We start from the raw sequence: 15278 nt of genomic DNA on the forward strand, positions 1-15278 counted from the left end.
TTAACACCCCCCTCCCTGTCCCACCCACCACACCTGGGGTCCCTTAACATCCCCCCCTGCCCCACCCACCACACCTGGGGTCCCTCAATTCTTCCCCTCCCCTGCCCACCCCATTGCTGGCCCTGTAGGGTTACCTTCCCACAATCCCTGGTCCATGCCTTGTTCAGGCTGGAAGGGGCTGTGTTGGAGGCAAGGGTTACTGGGGCTAAGCCTCTCCCACAAGAACCTGGCTGTCCCACTGGCAGGCCAGAGATGTGTCCATCTGGGCACCACTCACAGAGACCCTGGCTGGTAGGGGGGTAGGACACCGACCTGCCAGGATCACAGCACCCCCCGAGTCTCCTGGGCTCTGACGATGGGCTGAGCAGCCTCTCCCTGCTGACCTTAGAGAGCCATCACTATCTTGGACCTGGAGAGGTGTCTGCCCGAGGCCTGGCGGTGGTGGCTTCAGGAAGGCAAGATTCACTCTAACCTGGAGGTGGGGCTGACCCCGAGCCAAGAAAGAGACCTGAGGATATGCTTGCGGTAAGGGCAGGAGGCCTCCTCCAAGCCGGGTGCTGAGTCCAAGGCTCCCCCCATCAGACAGATCAGCCTGGGGTCGTTTCTGATGGGAGAGGCCTCCCGTCAGTCAGTCAGTCAACAATCATTGTGGTGCCAGGCCACAGCCGGTAGTAGAGAGGCTCCCCTGCACGACCAGAGCATAACCTCACCCCCTCAGCGGTCTGCTAGACTCGAGGTAGGGGGCGTGGCTCCTGCCCCACCCCTGCCAGGCCAGGGAAGGTGTGGGGTGCTAGGCAAGTCACTTCTTTTGGGAGCCTCGGTGTTCTCACCTGTAAAATGGTAGTGATCCCTGCTTGACCTTGGAGTCGTGAATAAGGGACTAAGGAAGATGCGGGAGCCTGGACAGGAGCCAGGGACCATGCAGGACTCTGGAGAGGGGGAGTTGCCCTGCTCACACTCCCTGAAGGCAAGCCCCATAGCTGGGCAAACCCCTTCACACCCACACCATCTTCAACTTCCACTTCTATAGGGTGAATGAAAGGAGACGGGCAAGGGCCGCCGGGAGGAATCAAGTCATGGGCATCAGTGAAGACCCCCGCTGTCCCCACAGGTACTGAGGCCAGGGCAGGTGGTGCCAGCCTGGGCTGAGGACAGGGGTGGGGGGTAGCCAGAGAGAATGCCAGAGGCTCCCTGCTGTGGAAGCCTGATCTGGCCATGGCTCCAGACCTGCTGGTGAGGGCATGGGGGGCCTGGTACCCCCGAGGGAAGGCTGAGGCCCTGTACTCAGGCAGAGAGGTGCCCTCTTGGCACTGCTGTGGCCTTGCCGGCAGTCAAGGGCTCCAGGGCAGGTGGAAGGGCAGCCCCGGCTTGGCTTGAGATGACCCCTGGGGCCCATCATGTTTGTGGACCCAAGGATGGGGTCCCTCCCACAGGGGGTGCTCCTGCTGGGATCCCACGGGGACCATCAGCTTCTGCTCTCACCACGGCCAAGCCAGGCTTACCCGGGTTGAGTATGTGTGGATAAACAGCCATTTCATGACATCACAGACAGAGACATCTTCATAAATGGTCATGGTCCCTCAGGATTACCCAGAGAAGGAGGCAGGGGCAAGTGCAGGGCAGGTTAGAGCCAGGTGAACCTTAAGGGACTGTTCTGTCTTTCTGAATGATCTGTGTACCTTGAGCAGGAATGGCCCCACACCTGGTACACCGCGGGGGGGGGGGGGGGGGGCTGGTACCACCCACACCTGGTATACCATGGGAGGCTTTGTGGTACCACCCACACCTGGTATACCATGGGGGGGGCTGGTACCACTCACACCTGGCACACCATGGGGGAGGGCCTGTACCACCCACACCTGGTATACCATGGGGGGGCTGGTACCACTCACACCTGGTATACCATGGGAGGGGCTGGTACCACCCACACCTGGTATACCATGGGAGGCTTTGTGGTACCACCCACACCTGGTACATCATGGGGGGGCTGGTACCACCCACACCTGGTATACCATGGGGGACTGGTACCACTCACACCTGGCACACCATGGGGGAGGGCCTGTACCACCCACACCTGGTACATCATGGAAAGCCTTCTGGTACCACCCACACCTGGTACATCATGGGGGGCCCTCTGGTACCACCCACACCTGGTATACCATGGGAGGCCTTGTGGTACCACCCACACCTGGTACATCATAGGGGTGGTACCATCCATACCTGGTACATCATGGGGGGGCTGGTACCACCCATACTTGGTATATCATGGGGGAGCTGGTACTACCCACACCTGGTACATCATGGGGGGGGCTGGTACCACCCACACCTGGTACATCATGGGGGAGGGCTGGTACCACCCACACTTGGTATATCATGGGGGAGCTGGTACCACCCACACCTGGTACACCATAGGGGGACTGGTACCACCCACAGCTGGTACATCACCAGGGGCTCTGCTCAGGCAGCCAAACACAAGTTGCTGAGTGGTGGTGACCCACACTTCATGTCTAGCCCCCCATTTATGGACCTGCTCTTTCTATTGTTCCATAAATGCACAGGCTAAATCTGCCGTCCTGAGGGCATGAGATCAGCAGCAGTGAGGGCAGGTGCCCAGCAGCCCCCCACCCTCCCTGGGGGTGCAAAGGGGCATGGCCCTTGTGGTCCCCAGCCCTCGTGAGGCAGCTAGGTGGCTAGCTGCTGCATCTAGAGGTCTCAGGTGATGTGGCCCTGGCAAGCCCCTCCCAGGGCTGTTGGGAAGATGGAATGAGATGATGTTTGAAGATCGCTCTAGAAATACTAGCTACTGTCACTAATATAGAGGGCACAGGCCAGACTCAGGCTGAGTGGCTGCACACACAGGCGGGACCTCGCTTCCTCCTGCCAGGCTGGTGTAGACACAGCTGGGGGAGGTGGGGAGCTGGTGACCAGCAGGAAGGAGGGGAATGGAGGACCAGGAATGTCTCCCGGGATTTTGCATCAGGCAAAGACTGTTGTTGGGGGAGGGTGAAGGCAGAGGGGCCTTAAGGAATGAATTTTATTTTTTAAAAATACTGATACACCTGAACTTTGTTGGGAGACACTGGCAAATAGACCTTTTTTTTTTTTTAAGATCCCTAAGGTATGGAAATACAAGTGTGGCTCAGTGGCTACAGCACTGGTCCAGGAGTCAGGAAGACTTGAGTTCAGATTTGACCTCAAACGTAGCTGTGTGACCCTGGGAAAGTCACTTCATCTCTGTCTGCCTCAGTTTCCCCATCTGTAAAATGGGTATAATAATATCATTTACCTCCCAGGGTTGCTGTGAGGATCAAAGGAGACAATAATTGCAAAGTGCTTAGCACAGTGCCTGGCACATAGTAGGTGCTTAATAAATGGTAGCTGTTATGGTGGTTGTTGTCATTGTTATGGGAACCTGAAGAAAGACCTCTTTGGTCTGATAACCCCTTGGCTCGGAGGAAGTTTCCCTTCCCTTGCCCTCTGCTGTCTACCCTGGGAAGCTCTTGGGGTCCCAGCCGCTCAGCAGCCACCCTGCAGGCCACCCACACTGCATGACCCCCAGGCTGTCCTGGTCTCTGCAGGTCTCCCTCTTCTTACTCCATCCCACACCCTGCCCTGGACAGGGCTTACAGCAAGGCCTAGGGGACGGACCCTTTGCACGATTGATAAAGACAGAGCTAAGCAGGAAGATGGACTGTGCAGGGAGAAGAGGCTGGGCGAAGGTCTGGGATGGGTCTCTGACCATCCTGAGGCACCATAGGAGCAAGGGCACCCAGCAGAGAAACCTGCTCTGGTCCTTCACTACTCCAAACCGACCTCACCCCCGCTGCTCTGTCCTTCTGGTCCCCCAGGACATGGGGGAAGGAGCCTCCATTACAGGGCAGCCCCCCTCAGCCTCTGAGCCACTCTGGTGATGCCCCTACAGAGCCTGAAAATTGGACTTATCTCCTCTCACAAACATTCAGAGCTCAATTCCTCCTGGCCCTGGTCACCCCAGGCCTGCAGAGCTGGCTGGCTGGGTTAGATGCTGTGGCCCCCCCCCTTGAATAGTAGAGGACCCTTTGATCACCTGCATCTATGCCCCTCTACCTGGCTGTGCAGTGAGGTGGGCCCTAGCCTCACCTCCTTGTGCAGCTAGTAAGCACCTGCTGTATGCAGAGTTCTGCAGCTCCAAGAACTGACGTCTGGGCTGGCTCACAGAGTAAAGGGAGGAACCAGTCACGGGTCCCACCAGGAAGAGGAAGAAAAGCTGAGGAGAAACACACCGCCAGCTCCACCCAGGCTCTGTAGCTTCTGGGACAAAGACTAGGCAGTGGGGGGTGGGGGGTGGAGAAAGGGCTGGCCCCCTGGCCCCACCCCAATCCTCCCCAAAGGCCAGGAAAGATCCCAAACTACACCATTCCCATTGCAGCAATTAAAAAATTGTGGGGAGGGCACACGAGAGGGGCGATGCTGAGCCAGCTACCAGACCCCAACCCTCTAGTGGGCTTTCCCTAGCCCGCACCAGCAGAAAGGACACCAGTTCCATTTAAAGGGTGCTGGGGCGGGGGCCCTCTAAGTCCTCAAGTGTGGCCCTTGGACTGAATCCAGACTTCCCAAAACAAATCCCCTTTCTTTCAGAGATTCTGAAATCTGCACTTGGGGGCTTGCTGTGGGTTAGCCTTCCCTCTCTTCCAATCTTGCCACAGCCACATTTAAAGGGCTGATGGGAGCAGGAATGAAGAGCAAGATGTACGGGTAAGACTGGCATCTTCCACTCTCTGCCTTCCTTGGGCTCTGGACTTCAAAGGCCCTCCATGGGTCCCATCCACAGGCTGCCTCAGCCTGCCTTACAGCTGTCTGGGCTGGCTTCCTTGGGGGCTTGGGGCCAGGCTACTGGACTCTGCTGCAGGAGGTTGGAGGCTGGCCAGTGCAGGGACTTGGACACCATCCACATCATCACCTGCGGCACCTGGTGGGCGAGAAGGGTCGCTGCCTTGCAATTATGGTGTCCCCCACTTTAAGAATGCACATCAATTTCTACAGTGCAGATGGCTGACTCTATCGGCCTCCCCCTACCCCCCAGGACAGATAGGGGGCAGGATGCGGCCCCAACCCCATCCCTGGATCAGCTCAGGTTGAAGGTCATGTACACAGTGCTCTCCAAGGTCCCTTTGCACACGTTGCTTTGTCCAAGAACACTCAGCGGAGTGAAGAGGCAAATTGTCAAGTGACATCCACATGGGATGGATCCCGTGGTACGTGCTGTGAGGGAGTCTGTCCTCATAGACCAGCCCTCCAGAGTCCTGAGGGCCAGCTTCAATCACACAGACTTAACACCAAAGTGGCCGCCTGGATCCGGCCTTTAGGGAGACTCTAGGGTCCGTGCACTACCTAGACGTCCTGTGGACAGATTTCAGGGTGTCTGAGAATCTGTCTTTTTTTAAAAATGTATTTTGATAACTACATTCCAACATCATTGGTTTCTTTTGCAATCCTATGTATTTATTTCATGCATTTAATATTATTTTGAGAAGGGGTCCGTGACAGAAAAAGGTAAGAATTCCTGCTCTAAGCCAAGCTTCAGGGTCACAGGAACCTTGGGGACAAAGGCATTTAGGACATTCCCTTCTAGTACATAACATGCACACACACATACACACAGAAGCTAATTTCAAACATAACTAAAGATATCATTAGCTAAAGTGATGGACAATTCAGCAAGCTAACAGCCACGTGGGGAATGTCAATATTATCTGCTTAACATGTAGAATAAATCTCGTCCTGTCTCACTTTGACTTCCTAGGGTTCTGTGTTGGACAGTTCCAGACTTCTCTGTTGGGAGTGAGGGGTTGTCCATGTGGAGGTGACCCTAAGCACAATGAAGAAGGCAGTCCTATAACCTGGAGGAGGTGGGACTGGGGTGCCGAGAAAACTCTTATAGGACCAGAGAAGCAGCATAGCCAGAGGACACCCACCCTCCCTGCTCAGCCCCCAGGATGAAAGTCCAAGGAGATCCCACAGGAACCAAAGGACATGATGGCATGGCACAGGTACCTGATACCTCCAAGTGACCATATCGATGGAGGCCATAGGGCCAGCAGCAGCAGCAGTAGCATGGGAACTGGAGGAGGGAGCGAGTTCAAAATCACCAGGAGTCAATGGGCAGGACCTAGGGCAGAGGACTGGAGAATCTTTGGCCATCCCAGGCAGGTGAGGCCCAGGTCACGTGAGACAGCAGGGACTGACGGAGGCCTGGACCATGGTCATCACTCAGAGCCCAAAACCTGGGGGTCCTTAAATACTTCGGCATCCTCAGGCCTGAGAGACCCCGAGAAGGGCCTCAGGCGCACTTCTTCCGGGGGGTTGGAGCGCCTATCTCGGCTTGAGCCATCTCTCAAAAGTGGAACCAGAGGAAAATTCTTCCAGTGTTTTCCTGAAACTGAAGTGGGGAGGGGGAAAGGTCATTCAAAGAATCTGGCGCAGGAACTCTGCCTTCAATAGCCCTGAAATGGCCAAGGGGATGGGCCACCCACTCCTCTATGAAATCCCTGAAGTTTCTCCCCTGGCTGCTTGTGAGAGAACCCTCAGCTCCCTCTGGCCCCCCAGCTCTGTCCTCTCCATCTCTGACTCACTGGGCCCTCTGGCAAGTCAACTCTCTCCACCATTAAAGTGAGACAGTAATCCCCGTCCCTTCTAAACCTGTGAAGAAGGAAAACATGAGAAATGGGGGCGGGGAAGGCAGGTGGGACTTTCTTGTTCTAAGAAACTCCAGGGAGAAGAAAAAGCCCTCTCTGAGGCAGTGCGGGACCTCCTCTCCTCTGACCTTAGAGCCTTGCAGAGGGGCCTAGACCAGAAGCTGCCCAGGGCACGCAGCCCCAAGAGGGGCAGAGGAGGCACTTGGACCAGGTTTTCCTGGGTCCAAAGTTGGCTCCCTGTCCACTGAGCTACACAGCTTCCGAATGAAAACACAATATGTAAAAGTCAACGGGCTGCACTGGGATTGAACTAGGAGCTCAGACTTGACCCAAAAGCCCCAGAGGCCAAAGCCAGACAGGAAGCCCTCCACTGAGGAGGTAGAAAGGAGTCCACAAGGCAGATGGAGCAAACAGGATGCAGGATGTGACCTGCCAGAAAAGTGATCATGGAAGACTAGGCACTGAAGCCCCTACCAGGAGTTATCTGTGTGCTTTCACAAAGCACCCTCAGTTCCAGAACAATTCTTCCCCTCCCCGTTCCTGTTCTCTTTGCTTATCTGCGTGATAAAGGCACCTTCAGACCACCAGATATTGTGGGCATTTTGAAGCCATGCGTGCTCCTTCCATTCTCTTGTCCCCTTCTCCCATTTCATAAAATTGTATTTAAACCATACCTTTGACCTGGCCAGCCACCTCTGCCTCCTACGGGGAGCGGGGCCTGTGGCCTGTTCTGCCTCCCATGTGGAGTAGAGCCCACTGGGGCTCTGCCTCATGGGGAGCAGGCCTGCTTGGGTGCATCACCCCAATAAATGCCTTTCTTTAAGTTGGAGACTATCCGAATGAATTTTTTCAGGATACGAGGACCCACACGTCTATTCCTCATCATTTCTGGGGGCTCCCCAACATTCTTGGGGTCCACTCTGAACTCATCACCAGTGGTTAAGAGAACATCGTCTTAGTGAATTCTTTCATACCTGAACTTCTCTCTCGAATCTGATCTCAACACCACCACTCTCACCCTTTGAGTGGCCTCTTTGTGGGAGCAAAGGACTGCCCCAAAAAAGCTGCCTGCCCATCGATGGCAGGATGGTCCAGCCAGGCTGGGAATGAGCTCAAATCTTACTGGGCTGAACAGGGATAATGTGAAGAGTAAGGAACAATACCAAGGGAGGAGGGGAGAGGGGAGCCAGCTGATTGAGCGGAGCACCTAAGTCTGGGGAAGTGGATGCTGGACAGGTCTGAGCAGCCCAGGACTGAAGGCCCAGGCCTCACAAGGGGAGAAGAAGGGCCCAACTGTCTGTTAGCCTTGGACAGCCTGGGACCGGCTGTTTTCCTTTTCCTTACCATTATAGTAGGCCGGCACCTTCCCAGGTGAGGTGACTACCTCAGGGACCAGACGAGTAAGTCATAGATCTCTGCCTCTACCCTACCTTCTTCCCTTTCTGCTCCCACCCCCAGGGCAAGGAGGGTAAGGAACCAAGCTCATTGCCAAGTGGTGGCTTGGCCCACAGTCTGATTCCCCCTCTTGCCACCGGCCATGGGGCAAGGATCTCTCAGTCCCCAAGGACAGTCCATATCTGCCTGAGAACCCACTGGGGCACTCACCTCGACTGGACCGTAGATTAAAACTTAAGGTACGCTTGATCCCTTCACAGTTTCCAGGGTCCTCATTGATGATGCCCAGGTTGGTGTTCCAAGTGGTCCAATTGATCTCATCAACTCTGCAGAAAAACCATCTGAATAAGAGGCTCTCCTTACAGGCCAGTTTCCTTCACCACCCTGGGTCTCAGTCTCCCTATTTGTAAAAGGAGGGGCTGGAAACTGGAGAATTCCTGCCTGACCTGGGGGCTGGGGGAAGGGTCTTGTGGCCAGGGCGTCATGCCAAAGGACCCATCAGCTAGCTCCTGGGAGGGAACTTCAGCACTAGTGCTAGCACCCTCGAGTCCCTGGGCCCCTCCCACTTCTAACATTCTATAAATGGGTTAGTCTATTAGTCTGCTCAGTTGCCCAGACTCAAGATTTGGCAAAGAGGGAGTCCTGTCCTAAAAGTCACCAAGTGATGGGGCATGCTTGGCACAGTGCCTGGCACATAGTAGGTGCTTAATAAATGCTGGTAGATTATTATTGATTGAAGTAGATGCTCTGGGAAGCAGCACCAGCAGCACCAGGCTTGTGAGCTGGCAGAGTTGGGAGCTTCTGGCAATGGGGGGACAAGAAGGGCCCCCAAATCTCTAACCTGTCTCAGTGTCTGGTATTCTTTCATTAAAGAATCACTCCTGTGCTTGGTTGATAGCTGTGAGGGATCATAGAGATCCCAAAGACCCAAATCCTCATTTTGTGGTGTCACTCAGCAGACCTGAGTCCAGCTGAGATCTCCTGACCCACCACAAAGCTAGATGCTAGAAGGGATTTGGACGGAGGGCTCACAAGCTTTTCCTGGGGAATCCGATAAGGGGTGCATTTTTATCAGAAGGGTCCAGAGGGAGTATCATCTGTTAAGAAGATGTACTCATGGGAGGAACCCCAGAGAGCAGGAGCAGAAAGCAATGTGGAGAGCATTTGGGTGAAGGTCAAAGAAAGGAGGGACAGACCACAGAATACCTAGAAAGGGAGGAAAGAGATGAGGAATAGCTTGGGAAAAGATGACAAACCAGGCACAGATGTATGATGTAAGAGTGATGGAGAACTCCAGTTTTCCTGGCATCTGATGGATGTGTGTGTGTGTGTGTGTGTGCCCATCTTTGTCTCTTTCACATTCTGTCTCTGCCTCCCATAAAACAGTAGCTCAGAACTTCTTGGCTTCCCTTAGCGATAATTTCATTCCGTTCTGGGTCTGATCCTTCCTGCCAGGGAGAACCTGGTCATGGCAATGGAAAAGATGGGGACCTTCCGGAAGAATGACTCCTCCCTCCCCCTTGTAGAGTTGGTGAGAGAGGAGAGGCTTTTCGACCCCAAGAAGAGAGTCAACTTTTGCTGGGGTTGGATAAGACAATGGTGACTGTCAAAAGAACCAGGCGGCTCTGCTCAGGTCCGCTTTTGCTGAGAGAATGACCTTTGCACCGGGAAGGTCGCCGGAAGCCGAGAGGTGCCCAAGATGCACAGGGCAAAAGGAGTCCAAGCTGCCCTGGATGGACTCAGGGGCTTTGGGCCAGATGAACTTGTTCTGGCAGAGACATCAGTAACAAGCCCGTCTGTAGTGACATGTTAAGAGTATGGAAGACAGGAGTATATCGCAAGCTGGAGAGGGGAAAATATGGATCCCATTCTTTACAAAGGGAAGAGAGCAGAGTCTGCAAACAACAGGCCAGTGAACTTGACCTCCATGCCTGGAAAATCCCTGAAGGGGTCATTGTCATGGATGAGGTGGGGGAGCACCTGGAATGGGCAGCAGCGGTTTCAAGGGGCCAGCTGGGCTTCATTAGGAACACATCCTGCCAGGCTGGCGGGTTTCCTTTTCTGATAGGGTTTCTACGCTGAGAGATTAGGCAGATGCCATTAATAGTTTACCTGGATTTTAGCAAAATATTTTCTATAGTGTCTCATTCTATTCTTGTGGAGAAGATGGAGGTTGTTGTTTTCCTTTGTTCTTGAAGAGGACCATGGCATCAGGGAGGTGCTGCCATGCCATCCCAGTGACTTGGATGTGAGGGAGGTCTGGGCAAAGTCACCAGCCTCACTTTCTCCTCCAGAGCCATCTGGGTGCAAGGGCCAGATAGAGATCAGGAGACCGGGGATGGCCCCGGAAGATGGAGATGGGTGGGTCAGACAATAATTCAATTAGATAGACTCAAAACTGGTTGAATGGCCCTACTCCAAGAGTAGTTGTTAATAATTCTGGAATGTGGAAAGAGGTTTCCAGTGGAGGGCCCCAGGAATCTACACTTGGAATTCACTATTTAACATTTATTATTCTCTTGGATAAAGGCATAGACGGTAGGCTCATCGCCTTCACCAGTGGTGGGTAGGGATCCTGGCAGTATAGAGTACTAGACTGAATCTAATGAGACAGCCCTATTTAGTAGGAATCAAAGTAAAGGCTTGTACTTGGGTACAGAGAACCAACTTCACAAAGACAGCATATGGAAGACAGGATGTAGGATCAGTTTAGCTGAAAAAGATCTGGGGGTCCCAGAGCTCAGTATGAGCCAGCCATGGAATATGGCAGTCAAAAAAGGCTAACGTAACCTCGGGCTGTGTTGAGAGGCAAAGAATCAAAGAATAAGGAGGTGTTCAATCATTTCAGTCATGTCTGACTGTGACTCAATTTGGGGTTTTCTCGGCAGAGATACTGGAGTCGTTTGCCATTTCCTTCTGCAGTTCATTTTACAGATGAGGAACTCAGGGAAACAGGGTTAAGTGACTTGCCCAGGGTCACACAGCTAGTCAGTGTCTGAGGCCACATTTGAACTCAAGTCTTCCTGACTTCAGGCTAGGCACTCCATCCACTGTGAGGTAATGCCCTGCTTCTACTCTATCCTAGTCAAGTCACATCTGAGCTTCGGGGTTCAGTTCTGGCTGCTATAGTTGGAGAAGGACCCTGATGAGCTGGTGAGAGGCAGAGAAGTGGGCTGAGGACAAGAAAAACTGGAGCCACCCACAGGCAGCACAGGCCATCTGGGGAGGTGAGGACATGCCTGGCCCCTCCCCGGATGCTGCAAGCACAGGCTAGGCAACCACTCCTCACTAGATTTAGGTGGAGATTCCATTCAGAAATGGGGTGGACTAGTGGCCCCCTCTGAGAACTCAGCACTCCATGTCTCGAGGGTCCCACTTTGCTCCATCGTTTCAGGGACACCAGGTCATCTCTCCAGCATTCCTGATGAATGTAATGAAACACACACACACACACACACACACACACACACACACACACATACACACACACTGCAGGTGACGGGAGCTACTGTCCTAACATGTGTGGCCAGTAACAGTCCATGAAGAACGCTCGAGCCAGCACATCCCCTGACTGAAGCAAAGACAGTCCAGGAGGAGGAGGAAAAGAATCCTGGGGGACCAAGCCCAGAGGCTGCTGCCAGAGCAGTCCCCCAGAGCCCTCCAGTTGATCAAAGCCTGGCTGGCTAGCTTGGCTCAGGGTCAAAGGTTGGAATCAGGCCCCATTGGCCTCCACCCCCAAACTGTGCCCGGAACATTTGTTTATCTGGGTGGGGACCCCTCCTCTGTGTGTGTGCAGCCCCTGGCCCTGCCAAGTGCTCCCCCTTTTCAGCTAACCTATTCGCTTCTCTGTGTAACAGGGATTAGCCAGTGGAGGGCCAAGTCTTTGAGCATGTTCACATGTGGAAGTGGGGGCACCTGCTTCCAGCAAAATAGAATCAGGGGTTCTGCCCTCCCTCCACTTCAGAGTTTTCTGTGAATGATACTAGTGGTCACCTTCAGTCAGCTGCAAAACCACAACTGAGGTTTCATACGAACAGCACAAATACGCCCAGACTCCCAGGTCCCTCCCTAAGGGGCCAAGGCTGAGGACAAACTCCAAGGGCTGGGGGTGGGGAAGGGGGAAGGGAGTGCCCTTCCTGCTCCCACTGAGTCTCGAGGCAAGCCTCTGTCTTGGTATCCTCCTCTTTGGGTCTCCTTCCCATTTCTGTTTTCCAACTAGACTTCTCATCATCCAGCTGGAAGTTGATAGAGACATGTCTCCGAATACTGCCCATGCTCTCAAGGGGAGGGTGGAGGCTTCTATTCCACCTGTCAGAGACAAGTTCTCCAAGTATCCAGGTGGGTTGGCACTGGCAGGTAGCATAGGCCCTGGGTGGCCAGCCCCTGTTCCATTGGTCATGAGCTTCCAGGCCTCCCCATGTGTGACCGCAGGACTCTCTTTCCCCCCCTCCCCCTTCCTCCCCCCTCCCTCTCTCCTTCCTCCCCTCCCCAGTTTCCCTGTATCCCTGCCCTTCCCTCCCTTTCTTCCTCCCCACCCTTTCCCCCAGGGATGCCTGGGCCAGCCCCTCATCTCAGGCTCACCGGAAGCACCACCTGTAGTCTTCTCTCCCATCAGGTGTGTAGCCCACCTGCACTAGCTTTCCTGACCGGAAGGCCTTCCTCATGCAGTTCAGAAAGCTCTTCTCAGTGTCCAGGATGGTGATGGCTCTCTGCAGGGAGAGGGCCCAAGGAGCTTAGCATGAGGGTGGCCTGGAGCAGCCCATTTGCCCTCGTCCTACCCTGGCCTGACAAGGGCAGCAGGACACAGGGTTGGGACATTCTAGCTCATGTTCCAAGCAGTGAGAGGTAGCCCCAGGTCTGGGGAGCCGGTGGCCAGTGTGCTGGGGGTAGGCAGGTGTGTGGACATGGTGTGTTTGGAGCAGTAAGGGAAACCAGAATGGAGAAAGCAGGAGGACAATCAGGCCTTATGCTTGGTGAGGAAAAGGAAAGGCTTGAGCTCCCAAGGGCTGCTCTCCATCTCCTGCCAGGGCTTGAGCCTTGACCTCTGCCTAGCTAAGCAGGAGGTACAGGGCATCACTGTGGGCATTACTGAAGCTTCCTCTCAAGCTGCTCAATGCCTGGGCCTAGCTCCTCCCCCTTCTGTCTGCCCCAGGGCCCACCTCCTCAAGGGCACCTGCCCTGACTCCAGCAGCCTGCCCAGTCTGACCCTGGCACTTGCCAGGGCCCCCAAACACTTAGTGCTGGCCCCCATGTTCTCAATCTGCTTTTCCAAGGTCTCATCTGTGGGCATTGTTTCCTCCATCCCCTCCCCCATCCCAGCAGCACACCCCTGCCCAACTCTGGCTGGGTACATGTGGCAGGCCTTTGGTTTCCATCTGCTGCACAGAACTAGCCTGACCAGGGATCGGAGGGGACATAGAGAGTGGGGACACACCTTTGCTCTGGCCAGACAGCTTTGGCAAGGCCTCTCCTTCCAATCTAAATCCAGCTGGCTGCTGGCCTGGGGCTCATCTGCCTTTACCTGCTCTAAGAGTCAGTTCTGTCAAGATGCACTGAGTGTGCCCACACTCACTCACACACACACACACACACACACACACACACACACACACGCTCTTATACATACATCTACTGACATGCATACGCACACACACTCACATTCACATCCCCACTCATACACACATACACAAACTCACTGCACACACACAATGCTTACACATGCACACAGTGCTCATGCATTCACACATGTTCACACACATATACGCTTACATGTATGCTCACACACCTACACCCCTTCACATGATCACTCACTCACATACAGACTCACTCACACACATACATACACATTATCACAAACTCACTCATACATATTCACACACTTGCACATGCACACACATGCGCTCACATGTTCACACACATGTTCTCACAATGCACACCCACAGTTCACACACATGCTCACCCATGTACATATACTCACACTCACACACATTCACATGCTCATTCACACACATACATATACACACTTACAAACTCACACACTGCTTACACAAGCACAGTGCTCTCACACTCACACATACTCACACACCCCCTTGTGCTCACACACATGCACATGCCCACGTTCACACAGACACACTCACTCATGCACTCGCCCCCTTGTTCACACACATTTGCACGCTTGCACGCTTGCACGCTCACACGCTCGCGCACACAGACGACCTGGAGCTTCCAGATGTTTTTGCTCTCCTGGGCGATCTTATTGACGGTCTCCCCCATCAGGGCGATGAGCATGTTGAGCAGCAGGATGTAGGTCAGGATGACGTAGGCCAGCAGGAGGATGATGAAGACCGCCTTGAAGTCGTAGTTCTCAGTGAACTCCAGGTCCCCCATGCCAATGGTGAACTTGAAGAGCTCCAGGCATGTGGAATACAGGCTGTTGTAGGAGCTGGTGCATGGCTTGCAGCTGGTAGATCGACGCCCCCCATGGCAGGCAGTCTCTGTGCTGTTCTGTCCATCCTCGATCAGCGTCACCACCGCTGAAAGGGCCCAGAAGGAGATGGGGGGGCTGTGGCGGAACCCCCCAGACACCTGCTGCCCCCAAATGCCAGTCCACCAGACCGACCTTCTCCCAATGCCCAAGGGTGGCACACACTGACCTAGCATTCCTGTCCTGCCTTATCTCTCTCATGAAGGAAGCCCCCATGCCCACCCCCCAGGGCCCTCTGTAGCTCACCGGTGGAAAATCCAAACAGGAAGACCATATAGACAAACATAAAGCGGCACAGGTCTCTCAAGATCATCTGCAAGGAGAGGAGAGTCTAGTCAGAGTAGCCCCCTGGCCTGGGAGGCTGCCTGCTCAGGCTCCAGGCCTGCCTCTGTCCTGTCTAGCCTCTTCCTTAGCTGGGGCTTACTCCCCAGACATGCTGCTGATGGCCAGCTTTCTATGTGAGAAATGGAACAAGCCTTGACTTGCTGCCCACTCCCATTTGGAGAGACTCCACAGCGCCTGAAAGATGGCTGGCCAGGGTCAGGGGTCAGTGTCAGGGGCCCCCGGGCAGCAGGCTCCCACCCCAGACGCAAGAGCACTTCTCTGTTTCATGGCAAAAGAAACATTGCATCTAGCATGTTACTGTATCCTTTTCATTGCAGGTGCCCCAGAACCCCTACTGTGCCAAACTTCCTGTTTGCTCCATACATTGTATCCAGTGTGTT

At 54.3% G+C, this 15278-nt stretch overlaps 2 protein-coding genes across 2 annotated transcripts in view; one reads left to right on the forward strand and one right to left on the reverse strand.

Moving 5' to 3' along the window:
• The window catches only part of LOC114033364 (transient receptor potential cation channel subfamily V member 3-like), a 9458-nt gene extending 3592 nt beyond the window's left edge, over nucleotides 1-5866 (forward strand). Inside the window, exons 3-5 of the mRNA XM_027848866.1 lie at nucleotides 389-525; nucleotides 1031-1111; nucleotides 5783-5866. Of these exons, the coding sequence (XP_027704667.1) occupies nucleotides 389-525; nucleotides 1031-1111; nucleotides 5783-5846 (282 nt within the window). The 3' untranslated portion in view covers nucleotides 5847-5866. The remainder of the gene's footprint in view (nucleotides 1-388; nucleotides 526-1030; nucleotides 1112-5782) is intronic.
• Nucleotides 5867-6224: 358 nt separating this feature from the next.
• Nucleotides 6225-15278, reverse strand: part of TRPV1 (transient receptor potential cation channel subfamily V member 1) — a 25119-nt gene continuing 16065 nt past the window's right edge. The window contains exons 11-15 of the mRNA XM_027848867.1: nucleotides 14800-14866; nucleotides 14286-14602; nucleotides 12651-12778; nucleotides 8280-8395; nucleotides 6225-6418 (exon numbers count right to left, since the gene is read on the reverse strand). Of these exons, the coding sequence (XP_027704668.1) occupies nucleotides 6246-6418; nucleotides 8280-8395; nucleotides 12651-12778; nucleotides 14286-14602; nucleotides 14800-14866 (801 nt within the window). The 3' untranslated portion in view covers nucleotides 6225-6245. The remainder of the gene's footprint in view (nucleotides 6419-8279; nucleotides 8396-12650; nucleotides 12779-14285; nucleotides 14603-14799; nucleotides 14867-15278) is intronic.

The sequence above is a fragment of the Vombatus ursinus genome, unplaced genomic scaffold (genome assembly GCF_900497805.2).
Source record: "Vombatus ursinus unplaced genomic scaffold, bare-nosed wombat genome assembly UNPS02006874.1, whole genome shotgun sequence".
NCBI classification, from domain to species: domain Eukaryota; kingdom Metazoa; phylum Chordata; class Mammalia; order Diprotodontia; family Vombatidae; genus Vombatus; species Vombatus ursinus.